The sequence below is a fragment of the Sus scrofa genome, chromosome 1 (assembly GCF_054392235.1).
Source record: "Sus scrofa isolate SSC_HxYL_T2T_F1_AM1 chromosome 1, Sscrofa_HxYL_maternal_Yorkshire_Landrace_v2.0, whole genome shotgun sequence".
NCBI classification, from domain to species: Eukaryota; Metazoa; Chordata; class Mammalia; order Artiodactyla; family Suidae; genus Sus; species Sus scrofa.
This window is the reverse complement of record NC_139383.1, coordinates 44,186,307-44,213,187: the sequence shown is the minus strand read 5'-3', so window position 1 is coordinate 44,213,187 and position 26,881 is coordinate 44,186,307. Positions and strand designations below refer to the sequence as shown.

The 26,881-nt window shown below is 40.1% G+C and overlaps 3 protein-coding genes across 7 annotated transcripts in view; 2 read left to right on the top strand and 1 right to left on the bottom strand.

Annotated features, from left to right (window-relative positions):
* Positions 1-5,058, top strand: part of NEPN (nephrocan) — a 34,367-nt gene extending 29,309 nt beyond the window's left edge. For both annotated transcript variants that reach the window (XM_084958430.1, XM_003121240.4), the window contains one exon: positions 3,966-5,058. In XM_084958430.1, the coding sequence (XP_084814556.1) occupies positions 3,966-4,413 (448 nt within the window). In that variant the 3' untranslated portion in view covers positions 4,414-5,058. The remainder of the gene's footprint in view (positions 1-3,965) is intronic.
* Positions 1-19,103, bottom strand: part of PHF3 (PHD finger protein 3) — a 1,103,753-nt gene extending 1,084,650 nt beyond the window's left edge. The window contains exon 1 of the mRNA XM_084958279.1: positions 19,049-19,103. The gene's annotated coding sequence lies outside the window, so the exon portion shown is untranslated. The remainder of the gene's footprint in view (positions 1-19,048) is intronic.
* Positions 19,104-23,759: 4,656 nt separating this feature from the next.
* The window catches only part of NUS1 (NUS1 dehydrodolichyl diphosphate synthase subunit), a 29,924-nt gene continuing 26,802 nt past the window's right edge, over positions 23,760-26,881 (top strand). For all 4 annotated transcript variants that reach the window (XR_014804857.1, XR_014804864.1, XM_084958223.1 and 1 more), the window contains exon 1: positions 23,760-24,369. Coding sequence is in view for 2 of the 4 variants with exons in the window: in XM_084958223.1 (XP_084814349.1) it covers positions 23,955-24,369 (415 nt within the window). In the remaining 2 variants the exon portion in view is untranslated. The remainder of the gene's footprint in view (positions 24,370-26,881) is intronic.

Here is a 26,881-nt window from a genome sequence, read left to right as displayed (position 1 = left end):
GACCTACACCACAGCTCATGGCAATGCCAGATCCTTAACCCACTGAGCGAGGCCAGGGATTGAACCTGCAACCTCATGGTTCCTAGTCAGATTCATTTCCACTGCGCCACAATGGGAACTCCCGAATTTCCTTCCTTTTAAGGATGGATAATATTCCAATGTATGTATGTATTGTATTTTGTTTATTCATTCATCCATCAATAGACACTTGGATTGCTTCCACATTTTAACTATTGTGAATTCAATATGGGAATATAAGATAGCTATATAAATACCTTTTTGAGACCCTGCTTTCAATTTTTTGTATATATACCCACAAATGGAATTGCTGGATCATATGGCTTTTACATTTTTAATTTTGGGGGGAACCGCCATACTGTTTTCCATATTGACTGCATCATTTTACATTCCTACCAACAGTGCACAAAGGTTCCAGTTTCTCCACATTCTTGCTAATACTTGTTATTTTTTGGTTTTCTGATAGCAACCATCCTGAGGAGTGCTCCACTAATCTCTGAACATTTCCTTGCATTTTGGCTCAGATGTTCTAGCTTACCTTGCCCCAGACATGGAATTGGTCATTTCTCCAAACAGCCTTGCTTCTAAGTGGAGACTGGAATTTTGAAACAAAGATCTGTGTGTTCAGTGTGCTTATGCTATTGCTTCTAGGTGTTTTCAGTAAACAGAGCTAGAAAATATATATTTTTTTTAAATTATGAATTTGCACTGACATTTCCAGTTCATATTAACATTAGAGAGGGATTTTTTTTTCTTTTCTTTTATATGTATCTTTTTCCCTTACAATGAAACTTTGGTTCCTACTAACATTAATACATTTACTTATTTGCTTTGTTTTATAGTATTCATTTAAAGTTTAAAAATTGTATTACTAAAAGTAATGTTAACAATAAACATACCGAGAGGAATTTCTTTGTAGATCCTTTTATCCTTAGAGTCTAAGATTATTTCTACTAAGGATATTCAGTCAAAGAGTACTTTTTCTTTTCTTTATAGGGTTACATTACCAATATAAACATTTGATAAGTTAATTGGATTAGTTGGTTAGCTGTGACTTGGGCTCGATTTTAGGGCTTGATTTTTGCCTTTGTTTTATGAACATGTAAAATGTTAACATGATGCAAAAAAGTTAAAACCGTATGGAACCAAACACTTCCTATAAGTAGTCTGATTTGCTTCTGGTTTACCTTTTTTTTTTTTTTTCAAAAATAAGCAAAATGTGTACATGTATTCTTATTTCGCTCTTACACAAAAATTAAAATACAATATATACTATTCCATTTCTTGCTTTTTCCCCTTTAACAATACCTTCTAGAAAACACTTTATGATAATTCACAGAGACCAGCTCCTTTCTTTTTCAAGGCTGCATTGTAGTTCTTTACTGTCGTACTAGTTTGTTTCCAGCCTTTTGCTATTATAAATAATATCATAAGATGTACAATGTGGTCCTTGATATTTGTGCAGTCATATCTTCAGAGATTATACCTAGAAGTAAGATTACTGGGTTGAAGAATAAATGCACATGTTATTTTGTTAGGCTTTGCTACATTCTCCACAGAATCTGTGCCATTTTTAACTCCCATCAAGCTGTGTATGAGAATGTCTGCTTCTTCACGGCTTTGCCCACAGAATGTATTGCTAAGGATTAAGATCTTTACCACTCTGATGGGTGAGAAATAGCATCTTTGTGTGGTTTTATTCTTCATTTCTCTATTCTGAATACGGTTCCACATCAGTGATTTCCACTAGTCTGTCCTTCACCTCGCTTATTTGTTCTTCTGCCTCCTGTATTCTGCCGTTGGTTGCTTCTAATGAATTTTTTATTTCAGTTATTGTATTTTGCATCTCTGCTTGTTTAAGTTTTAAATCTTGTATTTCTTTGCTCAATGTTTCCTATAAATTATCAATCTTTGCCTCCAGTTTATTTCTAATGTCTTGCATCATCTTCAGCATCATCAGTCTAAAGTGCACATGAAAGCCTGTGTGTGCCTTTCAAGAACAGGGTCTCCATTTCCCCCAGTTCTGTTGAGCTCCTGCACACAAGCCCCACTGGCCTTCAATGCCAGATGTTCTGGTGGCTCTTTCTCCCAATCCCAGATCCCCAGGCATAGGGACCTGATGTGGGGCTCAGAACTCTCAATCCTGTAGTTGAGTCTCTGTGATATAATTACTTTCTAGTTTGTGGGCTTCCCAACCAGCAGGTATGGGTTTGCTTATATCGTGTAATCGCTCCTCCTACTGTCTTGATGTGGCCTCCTCCTTGTCTTCTGGAGTAGGATATCTTTTTGAAAGTTTCCAGTCCATTTGATTGAAGGTTGTCAGCGTTTGATTATAATTCTGTTGTTTTTATGAGAGAAGGTGAGTGCCAATCCTTCAATTCCACAATCTTAATCCTGTCTCTCTTTCTTCTTTTCTAATATACACCTGAATATGGTTAAAAAATCTAAGAGCTTTGCTTTTTTTTTTTTTTTTTTTTTTTTGGCCACAGCTGTGGCATGTGGGGGTTCCCAGGCCAGGGACCAAACCCACACCACAACAGTGACCTGACCGCTGCAGTGATAATGCCAGATCCTTAACCCACTGTGCCACAAGGCAACTCCCTTAAGGGCTTTGCTTTTATGTGGATTCCCATTCACACTTTTTGCCCATTTTCAGACTTATTTTAAAATCCTTTCTTCTAATTTTTTTTTTTTTTTTTTTTTTTTTTTTGCTTTTTAGGCCTGCACTTGCAGCATACAGAAGTTCCCAGGCTAGGGGTCAAATTGGAACTGCAGCTGCCAGCCTACACCACAGTCACAGCAGTGCAGGATCTGAGCTGCGTCTGTGACCTACACGACAGTTCACGGCAATGCCAGATCCTTAACCCACTGAGCAAGGCCAGGGATCGAACCTTCATCCTCATGGATACTAATTGGATTCGTTTCTGCTGTACCACAATGGGAACTCCCTCTTCTCAACTTTTAAGAGTCCTTTGTATATTAGGAAGACTAACTCTTTGTCTGGGACATAGAGTGCAGATTTTTTTCCCCCAGTTTATCATTTGTCTTTTAACTTTGCCATACACATAATTTAATTCCTTTTTAAATTATTTTTAACATAATTATTTATGAATCTTTTATAGCTTCTGGATTTTTAATCCACAGTCAAAAAATCTTTTTTATAGAATCAGCATTTAAAAAAATTATTTTAAAATATAATTTTTATGATTATATAATAGTTCATTATCTCTTAATTTCCCTTTTAGTGGACATTAGCCTCTTATGTTTTTACTATTATAAATATGATCAAATATATGACAAATATATTTGTAAATAAATTTCTATTTACTTCTCCTATTATCTCCTAGGTTGAAGGGCATGACATTATTTAAATTCACTGTGAGTTACCAAATTGTTTCCAAAGTGGTACCGACTTATACTACCACTAGCAGAGTTTAAGTTCTTACCCCACAACACTCTCATCAGAAACAAATTTTAAGATTTAAATCTAAAACCATACTTTAATTTCTAATTTCTAACATTGCATCTTTTTTCATTACCTTTTATATTCATTAATACTTTTTTTATATTTTTATTCAGTATTTTGACATTTCCTATAAATTATTGATTCATGGCCTTTGCCAATTAAAAATTTGGAAACTTAGTTTTTCTTATCAGTTTGTTATATGATCCCATTTGATAACGAAAAATTAAAGAGTAAAGAGTTTTATGGCTAGGAACCAGAAAATCAGAAGCTTAGAAAATAAGACCTATGAGAAAGGGGTAAAGACCTATAGATAAGACTGAGGTTTACATTTATAATTAACTTCAAAATCAAGCTTATTTTCTAGCTTCAGAAAGAAGAGAATGGTACAGAAAAGCTAGACGTTGCTCAATCTGAGTTTCCTAAGATGTTATGGAATGATGGTCACAACCTCCTCTCACATCCTATTTCCATGCTTTTGCAGGCTCCCAGGAACTTTAGCCAGGCTGGACCTAAAAGGTAATGCCATCCAGGATATTGCTGAGAGGGAGCTCAAGGATCTGAAGCAGCTTCAGGTTCTAAACCTGAGGAACAACAAGATCTCTGCCTTGGATCTCAAGGCCTTGGAGGTGCTGCCTCGCCTCAGGTACCTGTATCTGGATGGAAATCCATGGAATTGCACCTGCAGTCTCCTAAGAGCCAGGGAGGTCCTGAAGGCCAAGGGCACAGATGTGAGGGGAGGACGGTGTGCAGCACCAGCTGAACGACAAGGGGAGAACTGGATGTCCTCCAAGAAGATCATGAGGCAATGTGAGCATCACTTACATCTGACTGAGAAAAACAAGGAGACCAAAAAGAAGCCCAAGCCTGAAGAGCACTCCAGCATCAGAATCAACATGGATGATGATTATTATGATTATGAGATAGATTAAGGATGAGCTTTGTCTATAGTTTAGAAGTCCTTGCCTTTTTTTTTTTTTTAAATTAGATTTCATTTTTAGAGCAGTTTTAGGTTCATAGCAGAATTGAGAGGAAGGTAGAGAAATTTTCCTATATACCCCCACCCCCACATAAACATAGCCTCCCCCATTACAACATCTCCCACCTGAGTGGAATGTTATTACAATTGATGGACCTATATTCACACATCATAATCACTTAAACTTCATAGTTTACACTAAGGTTCACTCTTGGTGTTGTATGTACTATAGATTTGGACAAATGTATAAGGACATATATTCACCATTACAGTATCACATGGAGTTGTTTCATTGCCCTGAAAAACCTCTTGCTCCAGAAAAACAAAACCAAACCAAACCATTTTTAATGTTCAATCTTGTAAGCAGAAATATATACTACATTTAGATATGCAAGACTCTTTTTATAAGTTTTTCTTTTTTAAAAAAATGAGATGAGGATTAAGATAAGTTGAGGGGAGGGGAGAAAAATAGAAAAGAACAATGGTCAGAAGATGTAAGATTCCTTCCATGTTAAAAGTAATTTTTTTGTATATTATTCTGAAACCTAGACAAATAGTGATGCACAATAAAATCTCCATCTGATTAACTTCCTGCAAATGGAGTAGATCATTTTTTTTCTTTTTGTCTTTTTAGGGCTGCACCCACAGCATATGGAGGTTTCCAGTCTAGGGGTTGAATGGGAGCTACAGCTGCCAGCTTACACCACAGCCATTAGCCACGCCAGATCCAAGCCGAGTCTGCGACCTACACCACAAATTATGGCAACACCCGATCCTTAATGCACTGAGCGAGGCCAGGGATCAAACCTGTGTCCTCGTGGATACTAGTCAGATTTGTTTCCACTGAGTCACGATGGGAATTCCTGGAGTAGATCATTTTATCAAATAAAAACTGACAATTTTGTATATGAAGCCGGCACCTATAGTCCTACACGACAGGCTTTTGTTTACAAGCGGTAAAAATGAACTCTAACTTAAGAAAGAATTTATTGGAAAGATTGGAAATAGCTCACTGCATCAAAGGAAAAGCTGGACAATTTGGAAAGGACAGGGGTCAGAACTGCTCTAGGGCCCCAGGCAGAAGAACATAATGCAGAGACCCTACGCTTCTCTGGGGTTCTCTCTGCAGAGTGAGATGTTCACTAGTATCAGTATTAGCTTCCTTCTTCTCAAGATTCACATCCCCAGAGGGAGAGACTAATTGTTCTAGCTTGAGTCACATGTTCACCTTTGGCTAAGGGACAGTAGTCAAGGCTTCATTTTGACAGTCTCACTAAGATCAAAGGCAAATAGAAAGAGAAATATAAAATAGCACTTGAAATACTACAAATGTCTCTGCAACGGTCTTGCTGGAAAGAGCTGTGCTTTGAGTTCCATTCACGTTTCTCTGAGTTGACCACAATCCCTGCAGTGCCTTTCTTTCGAAGAACTGCATGCTTTTGAGAGCCGCCTGACTGGGGATAGAGGTGTGACTATAGAACAGTTTTTTCTCTCTATCAATCTACTTGTGAAAATGATCTACTTGCAAATAAATCTGAAGCCCCATCCAAATTAGTTCCTGTTCCAATTAATAACACTTATCAGCTACAGTATTCAAAACCTTTCATCAAAATACTCCCAAAGGCAAAGAGAGAAAAAGTAGAGATTGAGTGGATAAGCAAAGATGCCCACCAGAAACTAAAACCTTCTCCAGAGTGCCATGTTTTGACTTAAAACTTCTGTGCAAATTTTGCATTACTTGCTTTATGTCCATATTTTCCTTTCCCTAAATCTTTATAAAATTGATATTCCTTGGAGGATAGCCCTATTTATATGTGGTTTCTAGCACTCCCTGATACATTGACACGAATCCCAAGTACATATGCACAAAGGCGCAGAAGTAAGGGAACTCTTACTGATCTTCCTTGTTGTTGTGTGGGGCCTCAATTCTTATAATGTGTTAGATCTGCAGTTCTAACAATGATTAATGATGCTTGATATGTAAGAGTTTATACCCACTGACATTGCCTGGGTATTTACAATCAGAATTCTCAAGCTGTGAGAGCCTTGAGAAAAAATCTAGTCTTTTACAAGGGAGAGAGCTCAGGCTCACAGGGGTGAAGTGACTATGAGGCTCACACATAAAGGAGGTGGTGGAACTAGACCTTGATAACACCTGTGCCTTTTGACTTCAGTACTTTAGCATTCAAAGCTAAGCAAGCTTCCTTCAGCACATTCTACTCACAATGTCTAGAATGGTAATAGGTCCCATGAAGTATTTGTATTCATCTGCTTGGGCAGCCATAACAAAATACCACGGGCTGGGTGACTTAACAGAAAGTTATTTCTGAAGGCTAGAAGCCCAAAATCAAGATGCCGTAAGGGCTGAGTTTTTGGTGAGGCCTCTCTTCCTGGTTCCTGACTACCTTCTCATTGTGCCCTCACATGGCTTCTTCTCTGTGTGCCCACACATGGAAAGAGAGAGATCTCTTATTAAAAGGACACTAGTCCTATTAAATTAGGGCCCACCTTTATGACCTCATTTAACATGAATTTCTTCCCTAGCAGTCCTATCTACAAAAACAGTCACACTGGAGGGTAAAGATTAACATATGAAGGAATTGGGGGAGGGTATCACAAGTCAGTCCATATATACACACACACACACTCATAAATAGGTAAATAGATAATAAATATATCATCTATTTACCTATTTATTTCAACTCCTGATTCTTAAGTTTATTGATGAATTTACCAAAAAAAAAAAAAGAAAGAAATAGAAAAAGAAAACAATAAAAGCAGGAAAGGACAAAGAAAAGGAATAAGGATTTTTTTTTTTTTTTTTTTTTGCCTTTTTCCCATTTCTTGGGCCACTCCTGTGGCATATGGAGGTTCCCAGGCTAGGGGTTGAATCAGAGCTGTAGCCACCGGTCTACACCAGAGCTACAGCAACGCAGGATCCAAGCCGTGTCTGCGACCTACACCACAGCTCACGGCAACACCAGATCCTTAACCCACTGAGCAAGGCCAGGGATTGAACCCGCAACCTCATGGTTCCTAGTTAGATTTGTCAACCACTGCGCCACGACGGGAACTCCAGGATAAGGACATTTTTAAGGCCCAACTATTATATATTCATACTTATATAGAGATTTTAAAAAATAAGATAATTACCTATTAATTGTGGGAAAAAGCTGGTGAGCAGGACTGATAGAGAAGGCAGGTGAAATGTGGAAGGAAGAATGAAATATGGAATATGAGATACTGTTTCACCATCTTGGAGAGGGGATGTAAGCTGAGTGTATTTGGAATTATTGAAGGGTCTGTCATCTGGGCACAAGGGTACATTTAATGCCTGAGAAAAAGATTACTTGATAGATCAGGAAAAGGATCAATAAACTACCGAAGACCAGTTTTTATGTTAACTTTCAGTGCTTCTGTTTCCTCATCTATAAAATGGGGGTTACATTCCTCTTCCCAGAGTTAATTATGCTGAATTAAACCTATACAGATAAAGACATTTTCCTAACTACCCCATAATTTGCAAATCTGCCTCTCTCTCCAAATGGAGACCTTGCTCTATACCCCAGATGCCAGTCACATCATGGCATTTGAAAATGGCGCCCCGCCTATGGTTATGCAGTGGCCAGCATATGTCTGTACTAAAGGCCCTTCTCTTCCCTCACTGGGTCCCCCCAACAATTCCAATCATGCCTGCTTAGTCCTGCCAAGCACCAGTATAGAGCCACCGCCTGGTCACACCCTCCTACTGGCTGCTACCTTGGTAATACAAATCCTGGATGCAGCCTTTAAATTGCCCCCATAAGGGCTTCATTGTCCTTAGATGAAAGACCAGTCTCCTGCTGAGCCTTGAGACAGGTGCTGAGAACTTCTTTCCAGTGTGAAACCCCAGAAGGAATAACTGAAATGAATAATCTGCAAAGAAGGAAAAGCACTGGTGCTCCTTTCTAGCACACACTCACATACTCACACGTGACTATACTGCTTTTATTGAGCTGATATTTTCGTTCAGGAGCATTTTTTAGTTTTTACTGAGAATTACTTAGAATTTATAAACTTTAAAGAGTTTCACTGTGAAACTTAAGGAAAAAGTTAACATAAAACAAGACACAGTCACTTAAGTAAAGCTGAACCTGGGGACTCAAGGTCTCAGGGACCAAGAGCACCACCTCAAGAAACCACACTGCTTTTATTGTGTTATTTAGGATTAGTGAGAAGGGGGTTGTAGGTGCAGGATATAGGGTTTTTTTTTTTTAAGTTATTTTATTTTATTTGTTTTTTGCCTTTTCTAGGGCCACTCCTGCGGCATATGGAGTGTCCAAGGTTAGGGGTCTAATCGGAGCTGAAGTTATTTTAAAAGTCACCTAGCCGGTTGCTGATTAAGCTTTTATTCTGACCTTTAGGCATTTAACAATCATTAGCATTTGAGGAAGCTTGGCCTCAGCTATCTATGCATAGCATCTAGAGAATCACCATTGTGCTTCCGTAGACGGCACGCCTAGGCTTGCACCTCGGTTCTCCTTGCTAATGCATATCCTGCTAAGGACCCTTCATAAACCCCTTGGGGCCATGAGGCTCCTCTTTCTTTTATTCTTAAGAAGACGTATCATGCTGTGCAAACGGCGTGCCAATCTGCACAGGTTCAGCGTGCCTAGACCAACGCATTAAGTCCTCATTCAGCTGACCCTATGAATAACTTATGCCTTTAGGTCTTTGTTCTTAAGCTTAAGTCATTTACCAGCATGACAACTGTTTTCCAAGCAGGAAGATGGGATAAAGTAAAGCCGGACAAGATGGAGTTTTCAGCAAAGAGGCTAAGAAAATATTATAGAAACATGTCTTGCGACACCTTTACAAGTCAACCAGAAATTCAGTGTTTTCCTATCGTATAACTGTGTAGTGAATGTTAAAAGTTGGATTTTTGCCAGCATATCAGCCTGAAAATTCGGGGAATGGTAAAAGTGTCCCAAAGCACACTTTTAGGAGAATAAATTTGGTAGAACTGGTGTCATTCCAGTAATAATAATGGCTTATCTCAACATTTTGATTTAAGAACATTACTAGCACTATCTCTGAGCCCCAGGATTGCCTGGATTCTGGATGGTATCTGGTTTTGACAGAGAAGAGCTGGTACGATGGATTTCCCTATCTTTTTTCTCTCTAAGGCAAAATACTGTTCTAATATTCTCTGCAGGCTTTCACAAAACACTGTTTTTAGGAATCCAACATAAAGGATTTGATTTAATAGCTACTATTCAATGTTCAGGACAGGAACTGACAATTGCCTCTGGAGTGTTCTTATCCCAATCTATCTTAGTTTCCAAATAAGACTTTATGTAGTCTTTCTTCCCTCATCTCTACCCACAACACAAACTCCCACCACCTCCCCAACCCAGCACTGGATCATTGCTATTCAGCCTTATAGTATTTGGTTCTGCTTTAGGATTTATCAACCACTTTTTTTAGAAATCGCAAATGCCAGTGAAAATAATACTGTCTAAATAGACAAAATATAGTCCACGTGTTAAATGAAAAGTAGCTGGTGAGAATTATTCACTTGGAAAATGTAATGCAATTCCAAAATAAGATCCCTGTGTTAAAGACTATGTGTATTTTTTAAAATTAAAAAAATTTTTAAAGGTTACTTTCCATTTACAGTTATTACGAAGTATTGGCTAGATTCCCCATGTTGTGCAATACATCCTTTAGCCTATCTTACTACTCAGCCATAAAAGAGTAAAAAATTTTGCCATTTGAAGCAACATGGATGAACTTGGAGGGTGCCATGCTAAGTGAAATAAGTCAAGCAGAGAAATACAAATACTATGTGATATCACTTATATATGAAATCTAAAAAATACAACAAAGTAATAAATATAACACAAAAGAAGCAGACTGATATAGAAAACAAACTAGAGGTTACCAGTGGTGGCAGGGAGGAGCCAGATAGAGGTGGGAGAGTAGGATGCACAAACCTTTGGGTGTAAGACAGACTATGTGTATTTTTAATTATAATTTATACCAACAGATTATTTTACAAAGATTATTTCCTTCAAATATCGCATAAGCTCATCAGCAATATTTGCCGATACTTGTTCCTATCATCAGCATTTATCCTGTCTTTACATTTTGCCAGTCTGATTGGTGAGAAAAACCGTATCTCATTGTTTTGATGTTCACTTTCCTGACTACCAGTGAGGTTGAGCATTTTTTTTTTTTTTAATCTTTTTGCCATTTCTTGGGGCACTCCCACGGCATATGGAGGTTCCCAGGCTAGGGGTCTAATCGGATCTGTAGCCGCCAGCTTACGCCATAGGCACAGCAACGCGTGATTCGAGCCACAACCTACACCACAGTTCATGGCAATGCTGGATCCTTAACCCATTGAGCAAGGTCAGGGATCGAACCCGCAACCTCATGATTCCTAGTTGATTCATTAACCACTGAGCCATGACGGGAACTCCAAGGTTGAGCATATTTTTAACATATTTGTTTGCCCTTGCATTTCCTCTTTTGTTTATGACCTGTGCATATGCTTTTCTCATTAAAGAAAAATTAAGTTGTTTTTTCTAAAAATCAGTTTGTAGGATTTCTTTGTATAATAGGGATAGTACCTCTGTTTTGTCAGCTATATTACGAATATTTTCTCCCAGACCATCATTTTTCTTTCAGCTTGGTTTATGATGTATTTTTCCGTCTACAAAATTTTAACCTTCAGATAGTCAAATCAGTCTATCTTTTATATATATAACGTATACATATATATGTATATGTACATACAGTAAAATACATTTTAGTGGGTATATATGTGTATGTAATATGTATGTATTTATGCATATATATAGTGTGTATATAAAAGATATGCATCTGTATACACATTATATATATATGGCACACTGTGAAACACAGTGACATATGTTTTTGTGTTCCATGTTACTTAGAAGTTATCTTGATTAACCTGATTTAATATTATTTCCAACTGTTAAAGTTAACTAAGGATCTTGGAAGGACACACTACAGATCATAATTAATATTGACATAAATAGTTCATCAGAATTTATATACAGTTGACCCCACAGTTTGGGCTGTGGGGGTACATTTATATGAGGATATTTTCAAGAAATATATACAGTACTACACGGTTGGTAGTTGGCTGAATCCACAGATGTGGAACTGTGGATATGGAAAGCCAACTACGGGACTGGAGCACCATCAGGATTTGGTATAATTAGCAGGTCCTGGAACCAATTCCCCTTGGATAGTGAGAGTTGACTACAGTTCTAAATTGTTGAACATACAATTTTATATTTTTCCTAATTTTAAGCATTATACGGGAGTAAACTTATCTGATCAATAACATGGTATAATAAGTTCAGGAGTTTGTGCTCTGGTGCAGTGGGTTAAGAATCCGACTGCAGTGGCTTGGGTTGCTGCAGAGGTGTGGGTTTGATCCCTGGCCTGGCAGCAGTGGGTTAAAGGATCCAGTATTGCCACCAGCTGTGGCTCAGATTCAATTCATGGCCTGGGACCTTCCATATACTGCAGGTGAGGCCATTAAAAAGGTCAGGAAGTTCAGATTAACTACTCTTTATGAGAAGACAAATCCAGGGAACAAATTTAAAGATTAAAAAAAATCTAGGCGGAGTTCCCGTCGTGGTGCAGTGGTTGACGAATCCGACTAGGAACCATGAGGTTGCGGGTTCGATCCCTGCCCTTGCTCAGTGGGTTAACGATCCGGCGTTCCGTGAGCTGTGGTGTAGGTCGCAGACGCGGCTCGGATCCCGAGTTGCTGTGGCTCTGGCGTAGGCCGGTGGCTGCAGCTCAGATTAGACCCCCTAGCCTGGGAACCTCCATATGCCGTGGGAGCGGCCCAAAGAAATAGCAAAAATGACCAAAACAAAACAAAACAAAACAAAAAATCTAGGCGTTCCCATCATAGCTCAGTGGTTAAAGAACCTGACGAGTACCCATGAGGATACAGGTTCCACTCCTGGCCTCGCTCAGTGGGTTAAGGATGCAGCGCTGCTGTGACTGTGGTGTAGGCCGGCAGCTACAGCTCCTATTCAACCCCTAGCCTGGGAACTTCCACATGCCACAGATGCGGCCCTAAAAAGACCAAAAAAAAAAAAAAAAAAAAAAAATCCGAACTGTCGAACAAGTATGATTTCCCCAAGAATTTTGTATTCTTTTTTATTTTTCTTTTCTTTTCTTTTCTTTTTTCTTTTTTTTTTTTTTTTAAGGGCCGCACAGGTGGCATACGGAGGTTCCCAGGCTAGGGGTTGAATCAGAGCTGTAGCCACCGGCCTATGCCACAGCCACAGATGCAGGATTCCAGCTGTGTCTGCGACCTACACCACAGCTCAAGGCAACACCGGATCCTTAACCCATTGAGGGAGACCAGGTATTGAACTCTCGACCTCATGGACGCTAGTTGGGTTCATTAACTGCTGAGCCATGACGGGAACTCCTGGATTTTGTATTCTTCTATAAAAATGCTTATGGGAGGAGTTCCCATCATGGGCTCAGTGGAAACGAATCCAACTAGGAACGATGAGGTTTCAGGTTCTATTCCTGGCCTCGTTCAGTGGGTTAAGGATCTGGCATTGCCATGAACTGTGGTGTAGGTTGCAGACGTGGCTCGGATCCCGCGTTACTGTGGCTGTGGTGTAGGCTGGCAGCTGTAGCTCTGATTTGACCCCTAGCCTGGGAACCTCCATGTGCTGCAGGTGTGGCCCTAAAAAGCAAAAATAAAATAATAAAATAAAAATAAATAAAAATGCTTATGAGAATTCCCATTGTGGCTCAGGAGGTTATGAAACAAACTAGTATCCATGAGGATGCAGGTTTGATCCCTGGTCTCACTCAGTGGGTTAAAGGATCTGGCATTGCTTTGAGCTTTGGTTAGGCTGACACCTTCAATTCTGATTCGACCCCTAGCCTGGGAACCACCATATGCTTCAGGTGCAGCCCTAAACAACAAACAAAACAAAAATGCTTATGACTTAGCAGTTTCTGTGAGAAAGTGCTTTTTTTTTTCTTTAAAAAGCTACTATACAGCTCAATTTCTTTACCTTCAAAGAATTCTAGGAATATTACATTTATGTTAGTACTATTTAGCCTCTATAAACCAATCAGAATAAAGCTGTTTTTACTTAAGAGATTTTGTGATCTAGGTCAGGTGCTGACCAACTTCTTTTTTTTTTTTTTTCCCCCTTTTTAGGGCTGCATCCGCAGCATATAGAGATTCCCAGACTAGGGGTCTAATTGGAGCTACAGCTGCAAGCCTGCACCACAGCCACAGCAATGCCAGATCCTTAACCCACTGATCGAGGCCAGGGATCAAACCTTCAGCCTCTTGGTTCCTAGTCAGATTCGTTTCCACTGAGCCAAGACGGGAACTCCAATGGCCAACTTTTTATGAAAATAACCGATAGGATATATTTTAGACTTTAAAGGCCTTGTGCTCTCTGTTGCAACTACTCAACTCTTCCAGAGAGAACTCATAAATGAATGGATGTGACTATGTTCCAAAAAACTTTAAAAAAGCAGAGGTAGTCTTCCAGTTTATGATCCAGCCTATAAGGAGTCTGGAAGTTGCTACTTAGTTCTAACAAATGAAAAGCTGAATAAACTGAAAATTCAACCACTCTTCTTAGATCTATAGAAGTGAGGTCAGAGGGCAAACTGTTGCTCCCTATATTGGAGAGACAGACAGGGGCATACAGAGAATTCTAATGGAGCAGAAACGAAACCTCCAAGGATGGTAGAAAAGCCAGAACTACAGCTGATGAATTGCTGGAGGCTCAGAGTGGACAAGTCTGTGAATTAAAAATTCTGGGGGGCCCAGACATAGGGGACCCCCCCCTTTGTGAGTTTTACCTCCAGGAAGACAATCAGGGTTCTCAAATGAATATTGGAGAAAAATCCCCTCATTCTTCCAGCAGTAGGAGGGGGAATTAGAAATAAATGCCAAGCACTTTAGCAAAGGAACTAGCATTTGTCACGTAACAGAAGCTCAGGAATTAATTATTATGCAAGTATACTTATCACTTGATAAATGATTCTATTGAACAGCTATGAAATCCCACAAACAGGTTTTTCCTCATACCATTTACCATAAAAATGTCTTTTAATTAGCAGTACTGCTGAAGAACTCAAGGCTCACAACTTTGTAACTGCTTCAAATACCAGAGTATCATCCATTTAGTGTCAACACACACACAGTTTCTTAGTTGAGGATCAAAACAAGTAATCCAAGGAAATGGAAAGTGATATGAGAGTGATATTTGACATAAGCTGAACACAAAGTATTAAATATTTTACTTTCAAAAGGATTACTTTCGAGAGGATCCCTAAGAGAGATCTTACACCTCAAGAGAGAAGGTACTAATGAACAAATCTAACTTCCCAAATATAATTCCCAGAAATAACTGCTATCTATAGAACCATTTTGAAACATGCCAGGGCATTCTGTTCTTCTTATCAAGTCCTGCCCTCAAGAGAAATGATTTCACCAGAGCCTAAACTATCGGGGTTTTACCAGAGCCTAAAAGACCTAGGGGAGAGAAATACCCTACTCCAGCCCATTCTAGTGGTTCATGTGGGGAAGGAAATCCAGCTGACCATATGCATTTTCTGGTTCCACTACCATGACATCAACCATTCACACACTGAAAACACTCAGAAAAAAAAAATTCAGGAAGTTCCCCAAAGAAAAACTTGACCATTTGCTGCACTCTGGCAACTATTTATTTTGCGTTTACCTTGTATTTACTATTTACATAACATTTGCATTGTATTAGGTATTATAAGTAATCTAGAAACCATTTAAAGTACATTGAAGAATGTGTTTGGGTTAAATGCAAATATACGCCATTTTATACAAGGGATTGTGTGTCTGAGAATTTTGGTATCCACAGGGGGGTCCTGGAACCAATCCCCTGTGGATACTGAGGGGTAAGTGTATCCAATCATAGCCCATTCTAGCACCCCAAAAATGAATAACTTAGTTATAAATCTAACAAAGTATGTACAAGATCTCTATGAGGAAAAATACAAAACATTGATGAAAGAAATCAAAGAGGAGCTAAATAAGTAGAGAGATATATTCCATATTCACGTACAGAAAGAGTCAATATTGTTAGGATGTTCTTTGTCCCAACTTGACCTATAGATTCAATGTAATTCCAATCAAGGTCCCAGCAAGTCAACTTTTGGATATCAAAATATATATACAGGGAGTTCGCTGGTGGTCTAGTGGTTAGGACCTGGCACTTTCACCTCTATGGCCCCGGGTTCAATTCCTCATCTGGAAACCTAGATACCACATATATATATAATATGTATGACCTCCAAATACATATTTAATAATTCTAAGGTTTATATGAAGAAGTGAAAGACCAAGAATAACCACCTAAATATTAAAGGAGAAGAACAAAACTGAAGGATTGATGCTACCCAAATTTATGGCTATAAAGGCAGAGTAATCACAACAGCGTAGTAGTCTTGAAAGAATAGACAAATAGAACAATGGAACAAAATAGGGAACCCAAATATAAATCCATATGGTTGATCAATCTTTGACAAAGGAGGACAGAAATACAATGAAGAAAAGACAGTCTTAACAAATGGTGATGAAACAACAGCAAAATTTGAATTTATAAACAGACCTCACACAAAATTAACTTAAAGTATATCACAAATCTAAATGTAAAATACAAAATGATGAAACTCCTAGAATACAATATCAGAGAAAACAAAGCTGAGGGAGTTCCCATCATGCTCAGCAGAAACAAATCTGACTAGCATTCATGAGGATGCAGGTTTGATCTGTGGCCTCATTCAGTGGGTTATAGGATCTGGCATTGCCATGAGCTGTGATGTAGGTCACAGACGAAGCTCAGATCTGGTGTTACTGTGGCTGTGGCGTAGGCCAGTGACTGCAGCTGAGATTCAGTCCCTAGCCTGGGAACCTCCACATGCCACAGGTGCGGCCCTAAAAAAAAAGAAAATAAAAAATAAAAAATAAATTAAAAAAAGAAAACATAGTTGACCTTGGTATGGAAATGCCTTTTTAAATAAATGCACCACCAACACATAATCCATGAAAGAAGTAATTGGTAAGCTGAACTTGATAACATTAAAAATTTCTGCTCCTAAGAGATAGTGTTAAGAGAATGAGGAGACAAGCCACAGACTGGAGGAAAATATTTACAATAGACCTATCTGCTAAAGGATGATTATTCAAAGTATGCAAAGAAATTCTATTTTATTTTTTTAATTACTTAATGAATTTGGTTACATTTATAGGTGTACAACAATCATCGCAACCAAATTTTACAGCATTTCCATCCCAAACCCTCAGTGCATCTCCCTAACCCCCAACATATCTCATTTGGAAACCATAAGTTTTTCAAAGTCTGTGAGTCAGTATCTGTTCTGGAAAAAAGTTCATTGTGTCCTTTTTTCAGATTCCACATGTACGTGATAGCAGTTGATGTTTATGTCTCATTGTCTGACTGACTTCACTTAACATGATAATTTCTAGGTCCATCCATGTTGCTAAAAGTGCCATTATTTCTTTCCTTTTAATGGCTGAGTAATATTCCATTGTGTATACGTACCACGTCTTCTTTAGCCACTCCTCTGTCAATGGACATTTAGGTTGTTTCCATGTCTTGACTATTGTATATAGTGCTGCAATGAACATTGGAGTACATGTGTCTTTTCAAGTCATGGTTTTCTCTGGATAGATGCCCAGCAGTGGGATTGCTGGATCAAATGGTAGTTCTATGTTGAGTTTTCTGAGGAATCTCCATCCTGTTTTCCACAGTGGTTGCACCAATTTACAATCCCACCAACAGTGTACTAGGGTTCCTTTTTCTCCACACCCTCTCCAGCACTTATTGTTTGTAGACTTTTGGATGATGGCCATTTTGGCAGGTGTAAGGTGGTACCTCATAGTGGTTTTGATTTGCATTTCTCTAATGATGAGTGATGTTGAACATTTTTTCATGTGTTTTTTGGCCATCTGTATGTCTTCTTTGGAGAACTGTCTGTTTAGATCTTCTGCCCATTTTTTGATGGGGTTATTTGGTTTTTTTGGTATGGAGCTGCAGAAGGTGTTTACAAATTTTGGAAATTAATCCCTTGTCAGTCAATTCATTTGCAAAGATTTTCTCCCATTCTGTGGGTTATCTTTTTGTTTTGTTTAGGGTTTCCTTTGCTGTGTAGAAACTTTGAAGTTTGATTAGGTCCCATCTGTTTATTTTTGTTTTTACAGTCATGACTCTAAGAGGTGGATCTGAGAAGATGTTGCTGTTGTTTATGTCAGAGAGTGTTTGGTCTATGTTTTCCTCTAAGAGTTTGATAGTGTCTGGCCTTATATCTAGGTCTTTAATCAAAGTTGAGCTTATTTTTGTGTATGGTGTTAGGGAGTGTTCTAATTTCCTTCTTTTCCATGTGGTTGTCCTGTTTCCCCAGCAACACTTATTGAAGGGGCTGTCTTTTCTCCATTGTATATTCTTGCCTCCTTTGTCATAGATGAGTTGACTGTAGGTGCATGGGTTTAATTCTGGGCTTTCTATCCTGTTCCACTAATCTATATTTCTGTCTTTGTGCCAGCACCATATGGTTTTGATGACTGTAGCTTTGTAGTATAGTGTGAAGTCAGGGAGCCTGATTCCTCCAGCTCCATTTTTCTTTTTCAGGATTTTTTCTTTGGCTATTTTGGGTCTTTTGTGCTTTCAGCCAAACTTTAAAATATTTTATTCAAGTTCTGTGACAAATGTCCTTCCTTAGTACTTTGATAGGGATTGCACTGACTCTGTAGATTGCCTGGGTAGTATAGTCATTTTGATAATATTAACTCTTCCAATCCAAGAGTATGGTATGTCTTTCCATCTATTTGTGTCATCTTTGATTTCTTTCATCAGTGTCTTATAGTTTTCAGAGTACAGTTCTTTTGTCTCTTTAGGTAGCTTTACTCCTAGGTATTTTATTCTTTTGGAGGTGATGGTAAACGGGATTGGTTTCCTAATTTCTCTTTCTGATCTTTCATTGTTAGTGTATAGAAATGCCATCAATTTCTGTGTATTAATTTTGTATCCTGTGACTTTACCAAATTCATTGATGAGCTCTGACAGTTTTCTGGTTGCATCGTTAGGATTCTCTAGGTATAGGATCATGTCATCTGCAAATAGTGATAATTTTACTTCTTCCTTTCCAGTTTGGATTCCTTTTATTTCTTTTACTTCTCTGATTGCTGTGGCTAGGACTTCCAAAACTATGTTGAAGAGTAGTGGTGAGAGCAGACATCCTTGTCTTGTTCCTAATCTCAGTGGGAATTCTATCAGCTTTTCACCATTGAGAATGACGTTAGCTGTGGGTTTGTCATACATGGCCTTTATTATGTTGAACTAGGTTTCCTCTATGCCCAGTGTCTGAAGGATTTTTATCAGAATTTGGTGTTGGATTTTGTCAAATCCACACATGCAAAAAACTTTTATTTTTTTTTAATTTTTATTTTTTTTTAAACAAGTGGCCGCACCTGCAGCATATGGAGGTTCTCAGGCTAGGGGTCCAGCCACAGCCACTGTAGAAGTAACGCTGAGTAGTTATGTTGTGAGCCACACGGGAAGTCCCAAAAAACTTTTAAATCTCAACAAGAAAACAAACGATCTACTTTAAAATGGGCCAAAGACTTTAACAGATACCACACCAGGCAAGATAGGCAGATAGCAAATAAACATATGAGAAGATGCTCCACACAATGTAGCATCAGGGAAATGCAAACTAAAACAATGAGATACCACTACACACCTATTATGGCCAAAATCTGGAACACACCAAATGCTGGCAAGGATGTGGTGCAAAAGGACACAGAAACAATGTAAATGTCCACTGACAGATGAAAGGATAAAGAAAATGTGGTACATATATGCAATCGAACATTACTTGATTAAAAAAGAATGAAATAATGCCATTTGCAGCAACATGGATGGACCTAGAGATTATCATACTAAATGAAGTAAGTCAGAAAGATAAAGACAATACCTTGTGATATCACTTATATGTGTAATCTATAATATGACACAAATAACTTAATTATGAAACAGAAACAGACTCACAGAGATAGAGAACAAACTAATCATTACCATTAGTAACTCTTTCATAATTGCCCAAACTTGAAGCAAATAAGATGTTTTTCAGTAAGTGATTGGATAAATTGTAGTACATATGGACAGTGAAATAATAGCACTAAAAAGAAATGAATTATCAAGCCATGAACAACATGGAGGAACCTTAAATATATGTTACTAGGTAAAGAAGCCAACCTGAGAAAGCTACATATGGTATGATTCCAACTATAGGACAATTCTGAAAAGAGCAAAACTATAGAGACAGTAAAAAGATCAGCAATTGCTAGGAGTTGGGATTGGGTGGGAAGGATATACAGGAGAAGCACAGAGGATCTTTTAAGGCAGTGAAAATACTCTGTATGATACCATAATGATGGGTACAAATCATTATCCATTTGCCCAAACCCATAGAAAGCAAAATACCAAGAACGAATTGTAATGTAAACTATGGACTCTGGGTGATAACGTATGTTTATCATTTGTAACAAATGTATTAGTCTGGTGGGGGATGTTGTAATGGAGAAGGCTATACCTGTGTGGAGGCAAATGGGAAAGCTCTGTACCTTCCTCTCAAGTTCGCTGTGAACCTTGTGAACCTACAATGTGCTCTAAGAACAACAGCCTTAACAATAAAGACAAAATATGATGTCTTGTGGGACTTAAAACATATGTGCAAATAAATATATTGCAACAACTGCACAAAAGGCAGTAGGGAGTAAATGGCTTTGTGTTAGTCTTAGTCCTCTAAAAGCAGATGCTGAGACTGAAGTAGCCATGCGGGAGGCATGTTAGGGCAAGGCCTGCAAGGGAACATAGGGAGGGGACTGGGGAAGCAGGGTTGAGCCTCAGGTCAAATTTTACATTCCTGTGCTTTTCAAGTTCACGTAGCACATTTACCAAGATGGACTACATGTTGGGCAAGAAAATATAACAATAATGGAAATTAGTCATAATATGTTTTTTGGACACTGTAATTAAGCTAGAAATCAATAGTTAAATGCACCAAAATGTTTGGAAATTAAACAATGCACATCTGAAAAATCCATGATCAAACACATCCTATTGGAAATAAAGCATCTGTAATTGAAGGTTAATGAAGTATTATATATCTGGAATGCCAGAAAGAATGGAGTTTATTGGAGTTTTTTTTTTTTTTACCTTCTGTGTAGACAAATTCAAACGAATAACAGTATATGGGGCCCCTTGGTACTCTCTGATCTATTTTGCTGTAAAATTAAAACTGCTCTCAAAAATGAAGTCCATTTTTAAAAAAATAAATAGAATAAACAGGAAAGGGGACAGATTTGGAACATGGCCATGGTTTGTTGACCCTTGATCTAATTTTTTTTTTTTTTTTTGTCTTTTTTCTAGGGCTGCTTCCTGCGGCATATGGAGGTTCCCAGGCTAGGGGTCCAATTGGAGTTGTAGCCACTGGCCTACGCCAGTGGCCACAGCAATGTGGGATCCCAGCCATGTCTGTGACCTACACCACAGCTCACAGCAACGCTGGATCCTTAACTCACTGAGCAAGGTCAGGGATCGAACCCACAGCCTCATGTCTCCTAGTCAGATTTGTTAACCCCTGCGCCACGACGGGAACTCCCTAATTTTCTTTTTTTAAGGCTGCACCTGTGGCATATGGAAGTTTCCAGGCTAGGGGTCAAATCAGAGCTGCAGCTACGGTCTATGCCATGGCCACAGCAACGCTGGATCTGAGCCACATCTGCGATCTATGCCACAGCTTGCTGCAACACCCAATCCTTAACCCACTAAGCAAGGCCGGGGATTGATCCCGTATCCTCACAGAGACAATGTCTGGTCCTCAACCTGCTGATCCACAGTAGGAACTCCAACATTTTTTTCCTTAATATTGTCATTCTTTATGCTTCAAGATCCAGCAGCTAAACTTAGACCAGGCCTCTGTATTTTTACTTAGTGAGGCTTTTACCTTTTAATGAGAAAATGATCCATTTTAAGGGCTATTTGTATTAGTTTAACCACAAGATTACGATTGTTGATAATGAGAAATGTAGTAAATGATAATGTACTTTGTAGGAAAAAAACCGAAATTGTCTCATTTTTCTGCAGTAGATTAAATTACTGAGCTCTCTACTGACCAGACATTACGCTAAACACTTTGTGTACACTATTGCCCTAGTCCTTACAACAATCAAATGAGGACTGGAATAGCATCACCTCAAAAGGTACCATTTCCACACTATAGAGAAGGATACAGGGAAAGGAGTAAGGATGAGTTAGCTGAAAGGCTCTTCCTTAGAGTCCAGACACTTACACATTAACCTAACAGTTTTCTTTTCTGTAAAACTGAGATAGTTCCATCTGACCTACACAGGTCATATGCTTGGTTGTAAAGATTAAGTTAACTTTAAAATATTTTTGTAAACTGAAAAGAAATCAAACACTATTCCCATCATGTTTGGGACTTAATATCTTTCTGAGGCTGTGGAATTCTTTCTGCATTTTTCTGTTCATGGAATTCGAGGAGTTTAGATATGTTTAAGAAATCCAAAATTTGTATTCCGAAACCTTAAAGCTCCTAAAAGTGCCACATTTTATTCCTTTTTTTGGAGGAGGGGGGAATAACAAAATAAGAAATCATTCAGAAAAGAAAGAAGTTCATAAACTTCTTTGGATTGAATGTATATACATATATCAGGACACCATAGTGCAGTTTTCCTTTTATTGTCCCAGAATTGTGGTTGACAATAAAAGGCAATGAATGAATCTGCCTCCTTCTCAGTGCAGAATTCCAGGCAGAAATGGGAGCAACCCCTGGGCATTGTCATTCCTAGCCTACTAGATGCCAAAGAAGAGAAGTGGGCTTCCTTCTCTTCCCGGAGTTCCCGTCGTGTCTCAGGGGTTAACGAATCCGACTAGGAACCATGAGGTTGAGGTCTTGCTCAGTGGTAAGGATCCAGCATTGCCGTGAGCTGTGGTGTAGGTTTCAGACGCGGCTTGGATCCCGCGTTGCTGTGGCTCTGGCGTAGGCTGGCAGCTACAGCTCCGATTGGACCCCTAGCCTGGGAACCTCCATATGCCTCGGGAGTGGCCCCCAAAAGGCAAAAAGACAAAAAAAAAAAAAGAGAGAGAACATCAGAGAAATGTGGCAAGTTGTCAGCTGGGGATGGGCGCGCACGCGGGGGCAGGGGTGTCTGTGGAGTATGTAGCCTAATTTCTTTCTTTCTTTCTTTCTTTTTGCTTTTTAGGGCCGCACCTGTGGCATGCGGAAGCTCCCAGGCTAGGGGTCCAATCCGAGCTACAACTGCCGGTCTATGCCACAGCCACAGCAACGCCAGATCCTTAACCTACTGAGCGAGGCCAAGGACAGAACCCGAAACCTCATTGTTCCTACTCTGATTCATTTCCACTGTGCCAGGACAGGAACTCCAGATTGGCTGTGTAAAAACGATGATACCACACTTTACATCAAACAGAGATGGTGGCTGAGGTCAATCGAGCTGGTAGTTACAATCGCTGAATGAATGAATGAATGAATGAATGAATGAAATGACTGGAGTGACTGGAGTGGCAGGCGATGGAGCTCTCTTTTAAGTACTAAGCAATGAATAGCCTGTAAGGATACCATTTGGCGAGGAATGGCGTGGGCAGAAAGCAGTGTTTCAGGAAGATTACCTTTAATTCAGGAACAATATCCTCATTGCCATTCTTGGAAGAATTAGCCTCAGCTAAAAGGTTTGACCAAAGACCTCTCTACAGGACACACTTTTTTGCCTCAGCATACATTTCCTTTTGGAAACCGTGGTTGACCTCCAGCACCAACACTTACTGAGGGCTACTTTTTTACCCTCAGGTTCTTTCCGGCATTTAAAATTTCCAATCCATCTGAGCCATTTTCACTCCATGGGAGCCGTTTCCCGTTTCTGGCGAGTCTGCGAGAACAGACAGTATAATAAGACTCCCAGGACCCAACACCCAGTCCAACTAAGAAGACCCGCTCGGGAGGGGGAGGGTGGGATCCTGCTCCTCACCCTCCACACTTGTAGGGGGCGCTGTCCGTCCTCCGCCCATCTAGTTCGCAGGCGCACGCCCTCCCTCCAGTCGTCAGGCTAGGCCACATCCTCCGACCTAGAGGCCGCGTCAGAGTTCCACGCCGACCAATCAGAACTGTCCATGTACTAGCTGGGGCGGGGCTGCCGAGGTAGGAGGAAGATGGCGGCGGGGGCGAGATGAGGTGTTGGCAGTAGAAAGGGGTTCGGCTGCGGGGGGCGGGGAACGCGGAGCAATGGCCCGCGCCGGCCGCAGGGCCGGATAAAAAGCGGTCGCGCCGCGGGTGTGGGAGGGAGAAGGGAGGACGCCCGGGCGCCACGAGAGTATGACGGGGCTGTACGAGTTGGTGTGGCGGGTGCTGCACGCTCTGCTCTGCCTGCACCGCACGCTCACCTCCTGGCTCCGCGTTCGGTTCGGCACCTGGAACTGGATCTGGCGGCGTTGCTGTCGCGCCGCCTCCGCCGCGGTCCTAGCGCCGCTCGGCTTCACGCTCCGCAAGCCCCCGGCTGTCGGCCGGAACCGCCGTCACCACCGGCATCCACGAGGGGGGTCGGCCTCGGCCGCCGCCCACCCACGACTACGCTGGCGCGCGGACTGCCGTTCTCTGGAGAAGCTGCCTGTGCACATGGGCCTGGTGATCACCGAGGAGGAGCAGGAGCCCAGCTTCTCGGACATCGCAAGCCTCGTGGTGTGGTGTATGGCCGTGGGCATCTCTTACATTAGCGTCTACGACCACCAAGGTGAGGCCTGGAGTGGCGATGCCGGGGCGTCTGTGGCCACAGGGACCGCACCTCCCGCAGGTGTACTTGGGGCGCGCCGTTCACCGCAGTTCTCCCGGCTCCGCGAGTTTACCTGTTCCGAAACTCTTAAGGGCAAATTAGGGTGCTAGCGCTTTCGAGGAAGGGAAATAGGCTTAATTGCACACCTATTAAGTCCCTGATTCGCTTTCAGTCGCTTTCTGTGTATTTAAAAATATTTCTTATTCGTTATAACGTCTCAAGAAGGTGGGTAATGTTTGTATACCCTTGTTTCACAACTGAGGGAGCCGAAATCAACAGAACTCACTGATTTGACCAAAGTTAGAAAGGTAGTAATAGGATTGAAATTTTAGCCAGTCTGTGCTTTTCCTCAGTTTTAGCTTTTTGTTACACCGATGTGGTTCTTCAGAGAAGCTCAAGGCACTGTTGGTAAATCACAGCAAGCTGAGGAGGATTTATGTCTAAGCTCAGTGGTTGGGGACAGGTGGCATTTGAAGTGGGCTTATGAAAAGTACGTGGGAGACTGGATAAGAAGAAAGGAAAGTGGTCACTTTCTGTCATCAGAGGTCTGGGATGATGTGGGATCCTCGATCTCTAGTGGCCAAGGCAGTACTTGACACAGTAATTGTCCTCCCATAAGTTTTAGTTGAGAAAATTTTCACCATAGGGAATTTCTGCAGCTACAAAAATTCAACATTTATGGGGAAGCTACAAATCTAAACCACAGTGCTTGGCATCTGCTTGAGATTCTTACATTTAATTCCAAGGACTCTAGACTTGTGGGGAGTAGACACACACTCACATGAGTGGCATGCTCAGTAATAAATGTTAGGAGTGAGTAACTGCTGTGAGAAGGGGGAAGAGAAATTCTGAATGGAGGAACTTGAGAAGTTAATGGAGAGGAGAGGAGATTTAAGCCAGACATTGAAAGAATGAGTAGGAGATAAGGCTGGGGAAGGCTCTGAATGTTAGCTTGGGTTTCAGTTAAATCCTGAAAGCACTGGAAATTCCTAAGAGGGAAGAGTGATTTAGGAGTATTGGTATGAAAGAAGGAAAACTAATGTTTTAGTTTTTGTTCAATAAGTTACTGGTGTGCTTTGCAATTTGGTTTTTAATCTTTAAATCTTTGTCAGATAGGCAGGTGTAAGTGTGAGGTTTTGTTAGGTTAGATTGAGGTCAGATAGTAATTCTTAGAGGGTATTAGAGTAATCTTTGGTTGACTTTTCACCTTCCTTGCAGCCAGCAAGGAATATGATGACTAAGTAGCCTGTCATCATCAAGTGATAATTTACCTTGTAAGGTAAAGTAAATACACTCAGGGGCTGACCTTTTATGAAACTTGACAAAGAACTTGACAGACCAGTAGAAATCACAAGACTGTTAAGAGGTGACACAATCTTTGCTTAAGAAATACTGTCTGGGCGGGGAAATAAGCGAAGCAGAAATGGGAATTAATTAAAGCCATTGAGTAGTGTGGTGAATTGACTTTTAAGTGAATCAGTTATGTCCCGGTGGTGATTTTTTTAACCTTTTGGTAGGGAAGGAAAATGAATAGATAAATATAGTTTCACTTGGTGACTGTGCCTCCTAACACAGATTATAATATTGCCACACTTTCTTGTTCCTCTAACTCTTGTTCCTGAATTGCTGATGTGATTCAGAAATATCCTATGTCATAGCACAAAAAGAAAAATGATTGGTAATGAAAAGGAAGAAGTCAAGCTAATCAGATATTGAGTGATAACCGAAAGGAGTTTTAGGGAACATTATCGGTGCAGGTTCACAGCATTTTGTGTTCTACTGTAAAAGCAATTTTAATTCTTTTTGTAAGGGCTAAGGGATTTTTAATTTCCTTGTTTGAAATAAGAGTCTTTCAATTTACTGATTCTTGGTTTTGATTGGTTGATGCATTTGTTTTACTGTTGATAATTGGGCATCTATTAAGTATCAGATACTGTTCCAGGCATGAGGGTGCAGCAGTGAAAAAGAAAAAATTCTGTGCTCATGGAACTTACATTTTAGTGGAAATCTGACAAATATTATAAATGACTAAAATGTATTAGACCAGAATGCAATGAGGAAAAATAAAGCAGGAGAATGGGAGAGGAATTTTGAAAATCAGTGGTGGAGTAGGGGTGAATTTTATTTTATTTATTTTTTGGTCTTTTTAGGGCCACAGTTGTAACATGTAGAGGTTCCCAGGCTAGGGGTCGAATCAGGGCTGTAGCTGCCAGCCTACACCACAGCCACAGCAACTAGGGATTGAAGCTACGTCTGTGGCCTACATCATAGCTCAGGGCAACGCCAGATTCTTAACTCACTGAGCAAGGCCAGGGATTGAACATGCATCCTCATGGATGCTAGTCAGATTCATTTTCCCTGAGCCACGAACGGAACTCCCGGGGTGAAGTTTTAAGTAGAGTTGCCAAAGAAAGCATCAGTGACTTCTGAGGATCAACTTGAAAGAGATGAGGGAGCAAGCCCTGTGGATGTG